Here is a 13,595-nt window from a genome sequence, read left to right as displayed (position 1 = left end):
GCAATTAGAAGATGCACACCAGAGAAAAGGATAGCAAACAGAGCTAAGGTGTCCTCACCAAAGCCTGTTCTGAAGCTACTGTGACAGGAGGCAGAACCTTAGGCCTGCAGAGAGACTCTTTTCTTCAGAGAATCCCCACCCCATCCATCTGAAGCTGAGGATGTTGCCTCCAGAGAGATGTTCAATCAAGTGCTCTCTGCTAAACAGCATTCAATCTGAGGGGCTCTCCAAATGCTGGAAGTGGAGATGAAGCTTTCTCTGGGAAAGCAGAATGGGATCATCAACTGCTGGAGTTGTGTAGCTGTTGCTGCATATTACTAAGGAGGAAACTGGAGACTGGATATGTGCATCAATCAAAAAATGTAACTTATATAATAGCATTCCTAAAACACTGCAATTTCAGTGATAATGTTAAATATGTGCAAGGACTATTGACAATACACAATATATTACATAAAATTACATCTTCCATAAGCATGGTCAGCATTGGATGGATATAGGGGACTCTATCCGACCAGCAAATCATCAAACCTTTGCTGGTTAAAAATGTAGAAAAGAATTCTGTGAAAAGAAGTTATTGTGACTCCATGTGCAAATTCTCAGAGAAATTAATACACTTTGTTTCTGAGCAAAAAAAGCTCAAAAAACGTGAAAGTAAGGGTACTTGAGCAGAGTTTTCAAAAGTAGGGCTTATCGAGGAAAGCAGACCTGATCAAACTGAAGCAGATGGGATTTGACTTGGGAGTTACAGAAATATGCATTAATACACTTCTAGTGAACAGTATCTCTCAGTTTTAGGACATTTGATACACTCTAAGTGGCAAGCACTAAACACAATTTGTGACTCCTGTTTGTTAAAACTCTGCATTGCAGACAGAATGAATACAAAAGACGTACGAGACAAATGAAATAAAATTCCACCACCAAAGTTGAAGTGCCCTGGACCCAACCTCAGAGCTTCACAATGTCAAAATAAGGCCACATTATTTCTGGTATTCTTTAATAAAATACTGCTGTACACATGAACAATGAAAACAGGATTAAAGATGAGTAACACATATTGGGATCATGACAATAGAACTTAACATACTGGTGCTTTTTAGGGGAAGCAGTTGACACCTGAATTACTGAAACAAGGGCAAATCAAAAATACATAGGTACCCTCAACAAAATATTTACAATATAGTAAATACAGCAACAAAATTTAAAACAGGTACAAAAATTAAAATGACCAACATCAGATGATTTCAAAGGTTGTCCCTTCTGTGCTTTTAGCTGTAAAAAATAGGAAGGTCAGAAATAAATTTCCCATCTGGGAGGGCACATCCTGGTGACTCTTCTTTTAAATACAGATACACAGTTCTTCCTATGAATGGATCAAACTACAACTTTAGGACAACCTTCTAAATGGAATTAAAATGGGGAAGAAGGGCTCTCCCCAAAAAAAAACACCCAAGCTGAACTTCAGACTGTTCAAATTATTCCCAAATACGACCAAATAAAATAAATAGAAAACAAAGCTCAACTTCTTTTTAATTTTATGTATTACCTGACACCAAATATTTTCTGGCTGACATTATGTATGAAAACTTATTAGCTGTCTACCTTTTTATTTTTAAACCAAGTCCTGAGGTTACTAGGGGCTGAAGCAAACTGACATTATGCAAATACATACAGGTTTGCAATTTAGACATGTCTTGCAGAGGGTGTGCTGGTCTAAAAAGGATGAGAATTCAAGCCCTATTTTACCCCTGCCTTACACTTCCACAAAATATTGGTCCACAAATTAAATTTTCAAAGGTTCCCAAACCCCACAACTGAACAGATGATCCCCTTTCATTTTCAAAGAAAACAACACTGGAAAAAACCTCAGCCCGCTTATAAATTAAGCATTCCATATTTCTTCTAGAATACAAGTACTTCTTTTTTTGTACAAAAGAATTACAATATGATTTGTCAAAAAACATAGAAAAGACAGCTGCTCTTCCTCAAATACATGAGCTAATGATAAAAGACTGTTCTGCATGTTCACTTTTCAAAGTTCCTGTTCCTTTTATATTAAAAAGAACATTCTGGCAACTGTTATCGTTTGAATATTAAACATTATGTTTCTTTGAAAATTGCAACAATAATTGATTTTTAAACTCAACAACTGATGCTACTTAATGTGGATTCAACCACATTTTCTAAAATGTGTAAAGCATGTCCCTAGTCTTCAAAGCTTTCGATGTGAAGAGAGTTGCTTTTTTCTTGATGCAAGTCTCAAGGCGGAGAATCATTTTAAAGCTTATAAAAGTGGACAGAGAAATATTAAAAACTTCTCTGAAAACTACAAATATTGAGAATCATTAAAATTGATGTCAGTAACATCAGTTGCAAGTGCTTAGAGTCTGTCCTGACCTTTTGAGTTTCCACATTTTCTTCATGGTGAGCACCCAGTGCTATTAAAACATTCAGTGCTGGGAAAGGATAGATACAGTCTTCACTACTGCTTTAAGAAAGGAAATTCCTACATGTTTGGCAGTCTTCAGTATCAAAGTGTAGGTGTTTAACTAGAAATCCCATGAATACCCAAGTTTGGAGACAACTGCATGTCCAAAAATTAGAAAGGTAATTGAGGAGCAAAATTCCAGACTTTTGAGACTGAATTACTTCAGGAATATTCATGTGTTGAGTATTAGCAAAAGTAATATTACTTTGGGCTAAGCAGTGACTGCAAAGGCACAGCAGATCATTATCCCTCCAGATTCAGGCCGTAAAACTTGAAAAGCTCTTGATGCCAGACAACTGCTGTGTTTAGTTAATCTTCTTTTAACAGTGTCTTTGTATCTGTATCCAGTGTAGCGTACCATAATAAAGCTGTGGTTCAAAGAACAGAACTTTATACAAAAATTATACTGTAAATAACCTAAAGTAATACACTCCTGAAACTTCAGGCATTTAAACAATTTCTTTAAAAAAAAATCTATTAAAAAAATTGCATAAATGTAAATGCTTCTGACTACCAGGAAAATGTACAAACAGTTTTTAAAAGGCGCTGGTTGTGTTTAGAGCAAGTTTGATATGCTCCTTAAACTAAAGATGTTTCCCATTATGCTGTTTTCGTCACTTCGCTTAGACAAGGTTTAAATCGAATGACAGGGGACTTTCTTTCCTTTTTAGTCAATTCACCAATACTTCACTTGACTGGTTTTAAAAAGTTGTTTCTTCTCACATTTCTTTGAGCTAACAGTGGGTGGCATACAGAGCTTGCATACAACACACTTTTACAGAGGTTACGAACTAAAAGGTCATTAATAGAACACAATTTCTATTAAATTATTTACCTGGTCCTTTATGCTATTCTGGGTGCAAATAATATCAAAAATGAATAAATTTTGCTATATCCTCAGTGACAAAAATGTATCCCAGAAATGTCCTTGCAAAGAGTTTCCCTTAAGTATACAATGTGGCAAAACTTCAGAGATCAGAAAAGTCTTAAAAAATTAAAATTAGTGCATATACAAGTGGAAAAAATAAAAGTAGGAACATCATGCACCTGATGTGTTCCTTAATCTAAAATAAATTCTTCACAGATAAAGCCTCCAATGGCAGCCTTAGCTCTAGGATAAGTGAAACATTCTTCCCTTCAAGTAACAGTGTACCTGACTGAAGTGCAAGCAGCTTTGCTCATCTCCTGTTTGTTTCCCAAATGTGAAATGAGATGACAACAACAATTCAGCTGTAGTGCAATTTGCTATAGGTTAAGTTCCTCAGCAATGTCCTGCATGCTTTCAGCAAATACTACAACTGACCATTTGCGGCTGCAATCAGTTCTTGAAAAGTATTTTCAAAGCAGCGTTTTAAATCGCTGTAAGTTACCACAAGTACACTCTTCTCATCTCTGGAAATGAGGCTTATTTTTTCTGGCACACCAGCATCTAACTGTAACAAGAATGCAAAAGATAAAATAAAAGAAGTGTGAAAGAAATGACAAAACATTTCCCCAACAACAAAAGCAATCAATTTCTTGGCAAGCACATTGTTATGGCGCAGTTCAAATCCACTAACAGGACACAAAGGAAGAATCTGAATCGCACCACAACAACATCCTCGCCAAAAAATCGAGACATTTTGGTCTTAACCTGATGGACATTCCAGACCTTAGGACTAGATTACCATTGTTTCCTTCCCCTTCCACAAAGCTAGTAATCCTATAATGCTATACTTCCCTGTGCAGAAACCTGGCAAAATTTTCATGTACTTCCTGAAGAACAAAACTAAATTTGACATTACATTTGCACATATGATCTACAAACCTAAACATAGGGTAAGTAATTTACTTCTTGTCCACTCCAAAATGAGATAATGGATGGATCAGCCCCAGGTAGCCTGAAAACTGGTAGAAACCCAATCCTCACATTTTTGGCAGTACTGGAAACAAACTACGCTGTATGGTACATTTAACCCCTTAGAAAGAAAAAATTACTTTGGTATAATCTATAACCAAATGAATAATTTGGAGTTGAAGATCAATGTTTGTTCCACATTTCTTCTCATGGTTTGTTCTGACTTCTCAAATTCAATATGCACTTTTTTTATATTCCATTAGATCCTAATTTTTAACAGAGAAATATCCTGCTTTACATGCTGAAGCCCATTACATCACTGTTTCTTATGTTCTTCTCACTTTGCAAGAAATGTTCATCAATACAGAACTGTCAAGACTCTTTTATACAGAACTTTTGTAGTTTTGTTTTAGTCAGTATTTTGATAGTTCCACCACAGTCTTTCTTATTCCAATACAAGAGGTGGGGCAGAGACAAGTGAGATATGACAATACCAATACATTCTTTGGAAATACAACCCCAGCAGGTTTAAATGTAATATAAATGTAATATAATTATACTACAATTATAATATTGTACTGAATAGAAAAACAATTAAATTTGTCACAGAGATGTTCCACTAGCTGCTGTCTGGAGCAACACAGCAAGTTAGCAATTTCTTGTATTTCTCTTCTAAAGTAATGTTTTGAGTGTAACCTTAAAAACTGGAAACACTACATTTTAAAGCTGCTGCTTTGTGAATGGTTTCAGAAGGCTGAAAGCAAGCCAATTAGCTTCTAATTTTTGTACAGTAGGATAAAACCATCAGTGTCTTCCAACATCCATTACAAAATACTAATACAATTAAGGTGTTTGTGAAATATTGTCCACTGTTCATTCCCATTAGCATCATACAACAAATCAATTAATTACCTTAATGGAAGGTCTTCCTAATGGAAGATCTGTATTAAGAAAGCCACACTTCTAATTACAAACATCAATATTTATGGCTTTCTTTCCCCCTGTGGGTGCATAAAACAATATCCTCAGCTGAAAAGATGCTCAAAACACCACATTGAAAAGGAAAGTTTGCTGGTTGTTTTTTTTTTTAACAACAGAATAGCTTTTCAAAAGGAATATGTTTGGCAAGTACCAGTAAAGTCCATATAACTTCCACTAGTACTTCTACAGCTTCTGAAGTGATTCTTAGAGTGTATTTCCAAAGCAGAGTTCTGTAAGCCTTACATTTTTTGTGTGCTGAGCCCACAACCACAGAAGAGAAGAGTCTCTGTTTGAAAAGGTAAGCCATGAACATTTATAGAACAAGGCATTCTTTGACATTGTCTCTTACCTGACCTATGAATTCAGGACTGTCCCCTCTTGCTACAGTACTGTATGAGTCACTGCTTTCAAATCATGATGGCATTTCAATGCCTACTTGAATGTCAACATGCTTTCTTTTTGATTTAGCCTCAATCCCTTTAATGTCCTTTTTAAAGTGATTACAGACACCAACCAGAAAGATAAAAAGGAGGTTAAAAAATGCACAGCAGTGGTCTAATAGGAGGTTAGAAACCCTGACAATTTTAGAAAGATATTTAACTGTACAGTTATTACACATCAAAGGATCTGAACACATTCCACTTCTCTTGAAGGAGAAAGTTGGCTATCCTAGTCCTAGAAAAGAATATATTGGGCACTAAAACTGTGTATTGTCAGTGTCTGCATCACCATTCTCTACAGAGCAAGTCAAACTACCAAGCAGCTACAAAAGCAACAACAAAAAAGCTGCAGCATCTTAATCTCTCATGGATTATTGAAGTTTGGCAAAACAATGTAAAATAAGTTGAAAGCTGATCTACTAATAAAAAATTTAATCAGCTCACATACTTTTTAATTTATGGAGCAAGACGAGTTCTTCATCTACTGAAGATCTCGTGGTTTCTCACACATCTCTTGCTATTAATCATGAGAGTGCTCGGATAAAATTCTGCTACTGGTGCAGCTCTTAGAAAACTGCAAATAGCTTTGTTAAGTCAGCCTTGGAAAACAAAGGGCTGGAGAGACTAGGGAAGCTATTACGGAAGTGGACGTAGCATTTTAAGTCACAGAAATTTTATAGCACTGTCCTGATGGCAAGGATTTTGCACAAATTTCCGTTTCCCTCCTGCCACCTACTTAAGTCAGCACAATTTAGGAACGGATCTTGCCTTATGACCATCCTTTGTGATAACTACCAACAGAAACCACCCCCAGTTAAAGGAGTATTATGGATCCTTTATGCTGTGTTGAAAGACCAGAGTAGCATAAAGGGACCAGCATTGCTTATCCACAGTAATCAATGCATTCTAGGATGAAAAGTTAATATTGTATCTCACGCTATATTAACAAATTTTTAATATCATGTACTAGTTTTATTTAAATTATTCATAGATGTTGGAATATTAGCTTAGAGAATACATGGTTTTAATCCAAAATGGGGAAAACAGCCACCAGCTAAGCCAATGGCATTAACCTTCCAGTGCCAACTTGCTTTTCAGTGGAATACTCTTTCAAAGAAAGCTAACCCAATCAAATGTGTAAAAGCTAACTGAAGTACAGTGTACCTTGTTAAGACATGAGATAATGTGACTGAGGTCAATCCAAGGAGTACCCGCTTCTGTCACCTGATGGAAAAGGTGATCTCGAAAGAGCTTTAGTAAATACCTGTCTCCAGTTTCTGACCACGTTGGGTCCTTCTGAAACCTAGTGAAAAACAAATTCTCATATCAAAGCTCAGTAAGTTAAGTGAAATCAAACCCCACAGATATAAATGACAATTTGATCTCAGCTGAGTAGTCTTGCATAGCTAATCTCCTGCTATAAATTGCAATTAAATTAGTCCCCCCACCACAAACAGAAGATAACCTATACAAAACTTTCTCAGCTGCTTGAGCGCCTAAAGCTAATGCCTTCCAAGAGCCACCAAAAATAGTGGAAGAAAGCAAAAATTATCTGCAATACATTTATCATATAAAACACATGTAGAAACCTGCATTATAAACATAACTCTAAGTTTATGCAGAGGGATGGAAAACAGAAAATGAACACTTCATTTTCATGTAGTTAGTCAATAAAAAAAAAGGTGAAAACTCACTAGCCGAAAACCAGTATCTACATCCTTTGCTTCAGTAAAAGCAAGCAATGGATTTCCTCCAAAACTACTGCCACTCACAAGATAAACCACACTAAATACAAGGAAACAACTTGTAGCCTTCTCCTGCCTATTTAAAGTTTTGGTCAAAGTTGCTTATCTATTTTTTCTCAAGGCTTCTTAAATATTCATTTCTCCATGGGCAAATATGGGGGGAAAAATTTAGCTTAAATTTATGAAGGAAGAAAGCGCATTGCAAACTGTGTTTTACATACTATAACCACAAAAACAAGTTTTCTTACTCTGGCCTCTCATTGATTGTTCCCAATTTTGCTAGAAGCCTAAACAACCTTCCATTTTGCACCTCCTAGAAAACAAGAAAAAAATTATTAAGAGTCTTTGAAACAAAATTTAAAGATTTACTTGCAAAAAATACATGGCAATAATGCCAATGAAGCACTGTTAATTACAAAGACTTATTTATTCAAAGGAGAGGGTATCATTTTTTCAGACAGAGATTAAATGCATTGTATTATGTATCAGTAGTCCAGAGTTCATTTTAGCACTTCAAATTATAATGCAAAGATTCAGCAACTAATGATACTTTGCAGTCCCAGCAGGAACTGGACCAGGTAAGCTATTTCCTTCTGGGAATGTAAGTCTAATCTCCTGCCAGCCTATACTCACAGGTATGATAAAATACAGTAAGCTACATGAGAAGAATATGGGGTTTTACATATATATATATATATATATATACACACACACACACACACAGATATCAAGATATGGATAAGTATGCGGTACACCACCTTATTTCAGGTAAAGATGAGAAGAAACAATCTACCAGATCTGTTTTTCAGAAATGCTTTGTAAACATTTAGCAACAATATAATCAAACTAATACTCAAATGATAATTGATTGCAAAAATAATTTTGAAACAAGTTTTTTCAAAGCAGTTAGAATCTAAGTCTTAAAAATGTATAAATGCTGAGTCCATAAATGATATAAATAAAGCAATGACATTGAGGTCATACAGAGGGAGAGCATTAAAATTATAGTTGCTTAGCACACATGCAACTGAAAGTGGATTTAGTGTGTTTTTCCACACTACTTAGGATGCAGTAAAACAGTAACATCCTAGCTTACATTAAACAAAAAAAATTAATTCACAGTGTAAATCGAAGTTGTCAGGAAAAGATCCTCTCTGATATTATTCATATTCTCCAATGGCTCAGGTCTACAACATTATTCATGCTAAGATGCATCTAATTCCATGCATGATCATATTGATTTCAACTGAATTCAGTCTGGAGTAGATTACTGTGCACAGTAAATAAAGTGGGTCAAGGTGATAGCAGCCTGACCTTGCACAACCTATGGGTTGCAGATTTCTATTAATAGTCTAAAAACACACTGGAGAACAGCTTGTACCTACACAGTAGCAACACTTAGAGACTGACATGGAAAACCAACCCTGTCCAGCTAGCCAAGGTATACTATTTGGTCTAACCACCAAATTTATTTTTGGCATGTGGTTAAATACTCAAAAGCCAAAACTACACCTGTGTAAAGTTCACTGCCTTGCAGATTCCCAGTGAATGGTGACACAGCTGAGCAAAAACACAGGCACCAAGACTCCAAGAGGCCTCTCTGCAGGCCTAGTAGTCTGTAAGGAGGGAGATACTCTCCACAGGGTTTATAAACTGAGGCTTTGACTGCTATGACATGAATACAAAAAACATAAAAGTGAGGAAGGAAAGGAATAGCATAACAGGGTTACTGCTCTGTGAGAAGCGAATGTTACAAAGATATTAACTACACACAAACCCAGCATCAGAAGTCCCTAAGCTACAGATGACTACATACTTGGACAATGTAAGGAAAAAAAAAACCACACATGCTAGTCTTTTTCTAATACTCTCTCCAAAGCATTTGCTTTGGGACAAAAATGAACAGAGGGTAGCAGACTAGACTTAAGGGATACTGTGGCTCTGATGTTAATGGAGGAGATGGCATAGCCCAAACAAGTTACAGTTTGACAGCTAATTAAGAAGTGGTATTTATCAATGTCAAGTAAACAGCTATTGCCAAACTGAGGGCTAAGCAACAACTTGAATTTGTGGTACCTCTGCCCACCTGCCAGTGATAAGCAACTGCTCAAACAGCCTGACTAAAAATACAGAGATTGTAATGCTGATCACACAGCAATCTCCATCGTTGCTATGGGAAGGAGTTCATCTGCCCAGCTTTGTGCCGGCACATAGGCCACCCTAACAACAAACAAACTTAAAAACCTCTGGAGAAGGATTAGTAGTTGATTCTGAGAAAGTGGGCAGCCAGCATCTAGAGGTACACAAATACTGCCTGGCACTTCTACAGCTCCTTGCTCCTGATAGATTTCAGCATCTTTCATCAAGGAGGGGAAGACTGTTCTCCAACAGGACAATACTGGAGAAATCAAGAGAACCGAGTCTATCACAATCCAAACACTGGTCTACTGTCTCTTAACAAGGGGTTATAATGGAGTGGAATCACACAACTTGATTAAATCCTCCTGTAGTAGCCTATTCCACATATTTTCAGGGCCATGAGAGCATTCCTCAATGTATCTCCTGCTGTCAGCTGCTTCTGACTAACAGACACCTTCCTGTTGAACAAATGCACCCTGACTTGATACATAGTACCTATTTCCTTTATAGCTAGCAGTCGATACCTTGACTGAACACCACAGACCCCCACAGGAAGAGTGCACACTTAGGAAAGCTGAACATGGTATCTCCATGGATTAGAATTAATTCAGAAAGGAAAGCATATGAGAACAAGGACACCAAAATCCAAACCTAAAAATTTATGGGGCTTTAGCACACATTAAATGATCTCCATGACATACATGGCCTCCTTTACTCAGAATGCTATTTTTAACCATGCTATAACGAACATAATTTTCCCAAGACTACTGGCTGGAAATGAAGATGCTACTTCAGTTAAAACACAGCTGAAGACATCTTAAAACTAGGCATTCTTGAAGCTCTGGGGCTCTCAAAAGCCCGAGTTTAGACTTGTCAAGCCTTCAGGCAGATTACTCAGGCTAGTAAACAAACAGAAGGGGAAAAAAACCCCAACAGAAACTAGTAGAAAACATTCGCTTTCAAGGTACAGCTCTAGGAACACTGACTACAGGTCTTTCTGCAGGACTTACTACATGATTTACCTTTGCTAGATCTTCTTCTATAACATCATTTCGCATCTGAGCAGCATCCAACTGAGTATAGAATCGTGCACCAATCATAGGCATGATATCGTTTACACTGCGAAGTCTGTTTTGGTCAGTCAGCAAATACCTGCCAAAATAACCCAACCACCAAAGATTACTTTCTGGAAATGTCAAACATTATATTCCATTATGATTTTATAACTATTTAGCTTCTTGTATTTAATACATAAAGTTGACAATTGTAATGTTTCTTTTAAGAAGATACCATCAAGAAAACACAATCAATTTGCATGTATACATTGAGTCAGTTATTTATACAAGACAGGAGTATACTTTCACAAAACTGTGCAGTTCACTCCATTCAAACAGCAAGAACGTACACAAAAAGAGAAAGGGATGAAGATTCTGACTGCAATGCAATTTTTTTTCAAATGAGGAAAGGAGAAAAGACTTCTACTTTTCCCACTCAGGCTGCAAGGGAGAAAAAGGCTGACTATATTGAAATGACACAAAAAGAATACGCAGCCAGAAAAAGCTAGCACTCAACCTTTTGGCCAAAAAGTCAGTGTGCCTATTTCATGAAGACAACTCAACAACTGCAGATTTACCTGTAATCTTTACTTGCATTTAAAAATACCATTTCACTTGTGCATTGGTATACATAAGAAAAGTGCTGCAATTTCCTTTAAAAGGTTTATTAAACAAACTTACAAAATCAGATTCTTCAGGTCAGAGGAATAGTTGATTGTCACCAGTTCCATTGCTTTCTGCAAATTCTCTCTCTGAATTCCTGATAAAGAATTGCAAGCCAAAGCCAACACAACTTTCCCCAGGGAGATCAGATCTGCTTGCTAATAGGGAAAACACACAGAGGTAAGATTCTTAGTACAGATAAATACTATCCCATGGAACTAGATAGTGTTAAAGAGACAGTTCTTCAATAACCTTAGAAGAATTTGAGCAACTAAAGTAAGTGCTATTCAAATCATAGTTCATTATGATTGTTAAAGTTACAGTAGTTAAAAAGTACAGAAGAAAATCTGTCCTGACACCTAGCAATTTTTAAGTACTATATTTATCTTTGAATGATTAAAATTTACCTATTTTTAGCTTAAGGACAGTACCAGAGAGAACTGTGTAGTGAGCAGAAGCTCAGTAATGAGGTTCTCTGAGCCACCCACCTGCTCAATCCTGACAAGTCAAGGAGTTGGTGGCAAACAGAACAAGTCTTCTCAATACGAGATGTAGAAATAAAAGGATTATTTGTTAAACTGAAACCAGCATTTTCTGCATTCATATCTTTTCAATCTAGCCATCCAGTGTGAATTCCATACTGGGATCCATATCACATTCTAACACATGATATCACCATTATAACAAATTGTTCAAATATTTTAATCTCTGATGGACAGTGTGAAAAGATCTGAACTGTGCAAAATAACTAGACAGGTCTGTACAGTTGCCAAACAGAACAGCATTGTGTGTTATGAAGAAACCTTTGCATTACTAACACTTTTGTTAAAAGCAGAACTGCTCTTAAAAGACGAATGCTGGATACAGTCTGCTTTGCCATAACAGAAAATTCTGCCAGTATTAATAGCCAGCCATGAGAAATGATTTTGAAAAGCTGTAACAGATTTTAAAGCCCACTGCTAAAAGCAAGAGCCTAATTTAGTAGCAAACAATGACATTCATAGGAAAAGTTGAACTGATTGTTTCCATGGAAAGGCTTTCAGCTGCACACAACTTAGCCAAACTTAAAAACACCTGCAGCCTTACATGCTGGACATGCCTTAGAGTGAATTTAACAGTCAGCTACAGATATGAAATTAGACTTTTCCTGAGGTTTTGGAGTTTTTTGGAGAAAATAAGATATTTTTGCAAACCTAAAAACATAAAAGCTACTAGTAATTGAGAATGTCAGTTCCAAAGCCTAGAGAAAGGCCAAGCCACGTAGCAGAGAATGCAGTCACACAAAGAATCCACCTTCCATCATTTCTGTAAGAAAGGCTAAAAAAATCTGGCAGCATGAGAAGTTCTGGTTAGAATTTGGCAGCTTTAGAAAAGTGCTGTGATGGTGAACATGCCACAGCCCCTCACAGCTGTTCCACCCAGAGGCATAACCACACCTTCTGCCTCTGGCTGCAGTAGCTGAGCACAGCCTTCCCTGAAGCCACGTCTCCCAGGTGCTGGGGGAAAGGGAAAAAAACCAAACCTTTCCAGGTCTCTCAATGTCCCTGCTGTTCCTATATCAAGTATGATTAAGCAGCACAATTTGAACATGGACACACAACACATCAGAAGTATTAAAATGCATGTTATTCTTGTAACTAATGAAGACAGAAACAGGATGTGGAAAATGAGACAAATATGGACAAAGTGGTTGAAAAGGACGTGGGACTGGCATTTGCTAAACTATTTCCTAAGCAACAAAGAATTTCTGAGTATTAGCATTCCTTTTTCCTTTGGTAAAGAGATGTTAATCAGAGCACTAAACCCCCTTTTCAGTGTGAACTTGCTTCCACTAACAAGTAGTCAATTTCAGCAGCAGGGAACACTGGTATGGCTCTAAACAGAGGATTCCTGCTGGTGCAGTACCTAGAAACGTGTGTCACCTGAGACAAAGGCCTTTTCATTATGATTTTTTTCTCCAAAAAGTCTTGGAAGAAATATGCATTTGTATTAACCACAGTTGTACTTCTTTCTGCAGTCCTCTACTTTACACTTAATATATTTCAACTTTTAGTCATTCAGAAGGATATAACCTATATAAATTCTGTATCATCATACAACCCTGGGACACTGAAAATACACAGGCAAGACCCTATGAAAATTGTCTTCCTTTGCCCAAGTGCTTTCATAATACACTTGCATTAGATTTTGGAAATTATTGAAAAAGTCTTACATTTAACATCAGACAGGAAATTTTAAATTTGA

At 36.7% G+C, this 13,595-nt stretch overlaps 1 protein-coding gene across 6 annotated transcripts in view; it reads right to left on the bottom strand.

Annotated features, from left to right (window-relative positions):
- Positions 1-995: 995 nt before the first annotated feature.
- The window catches only part of PAN3 (poly(A) specific ribonuclease subunit PAN3), a 79,243-nt gene continuing 66,643 nt past the window's right edge, over positions 996-13,595 (bottom strand). For 4 of the 6 annotated variants that reach the window (XM_058824830.1, XM_058824832.1, XM_058824829.1 and 1 more), the window contains 5 exons: positions 11,370-11,509; positions 10,656-10,785; positions 7,743-7,807; positions 6,914-7,052; positions 996-3,924 (listed from right to left, as the gene is read on the bottom strand). In XM_058824830.1, coding sequence (XP_058680813.1) covers positions 3,784-3,924; positions 6,914-7,052; positions 7,743-7,807; positions 10,656-10,785; positions 11,370-11,509 — 615 coding nt within the window. In that variant the 3' untranslated portion in view covers positions 996-3,783. Of the gene's footprint in view, positions 5,797-6,913; positions 7,053-7,742; positions 7,808-10,655; positions 10,786-11,369; positions 11,510-13,595 lie in introns of those variants that run through there. The other 2 variants (XM_058824831.1, XR_009275996.1) reach the window with 2 other exon arrangements.

Source organism: Ammospiza caudacuta, chromosome 2 (genome assembly GCF_027887145.1).
Source record: "Ammospiza caudacuta isolate bAmmCau1 chromosome 2, bAmmCau1.pri, whole genome shotgun sequence".
NCBI lineage: Eukaryota > Metazoa > Chordata > Aves > Passeriformes > Passerellidae > Ammospiza > Ammospiza caudacuta.
The sequence above is the reverse complement of the archived record's forward strand: the minus strand, read 5'-3'. Positions and strand labels throughout refer to the sequence as shown.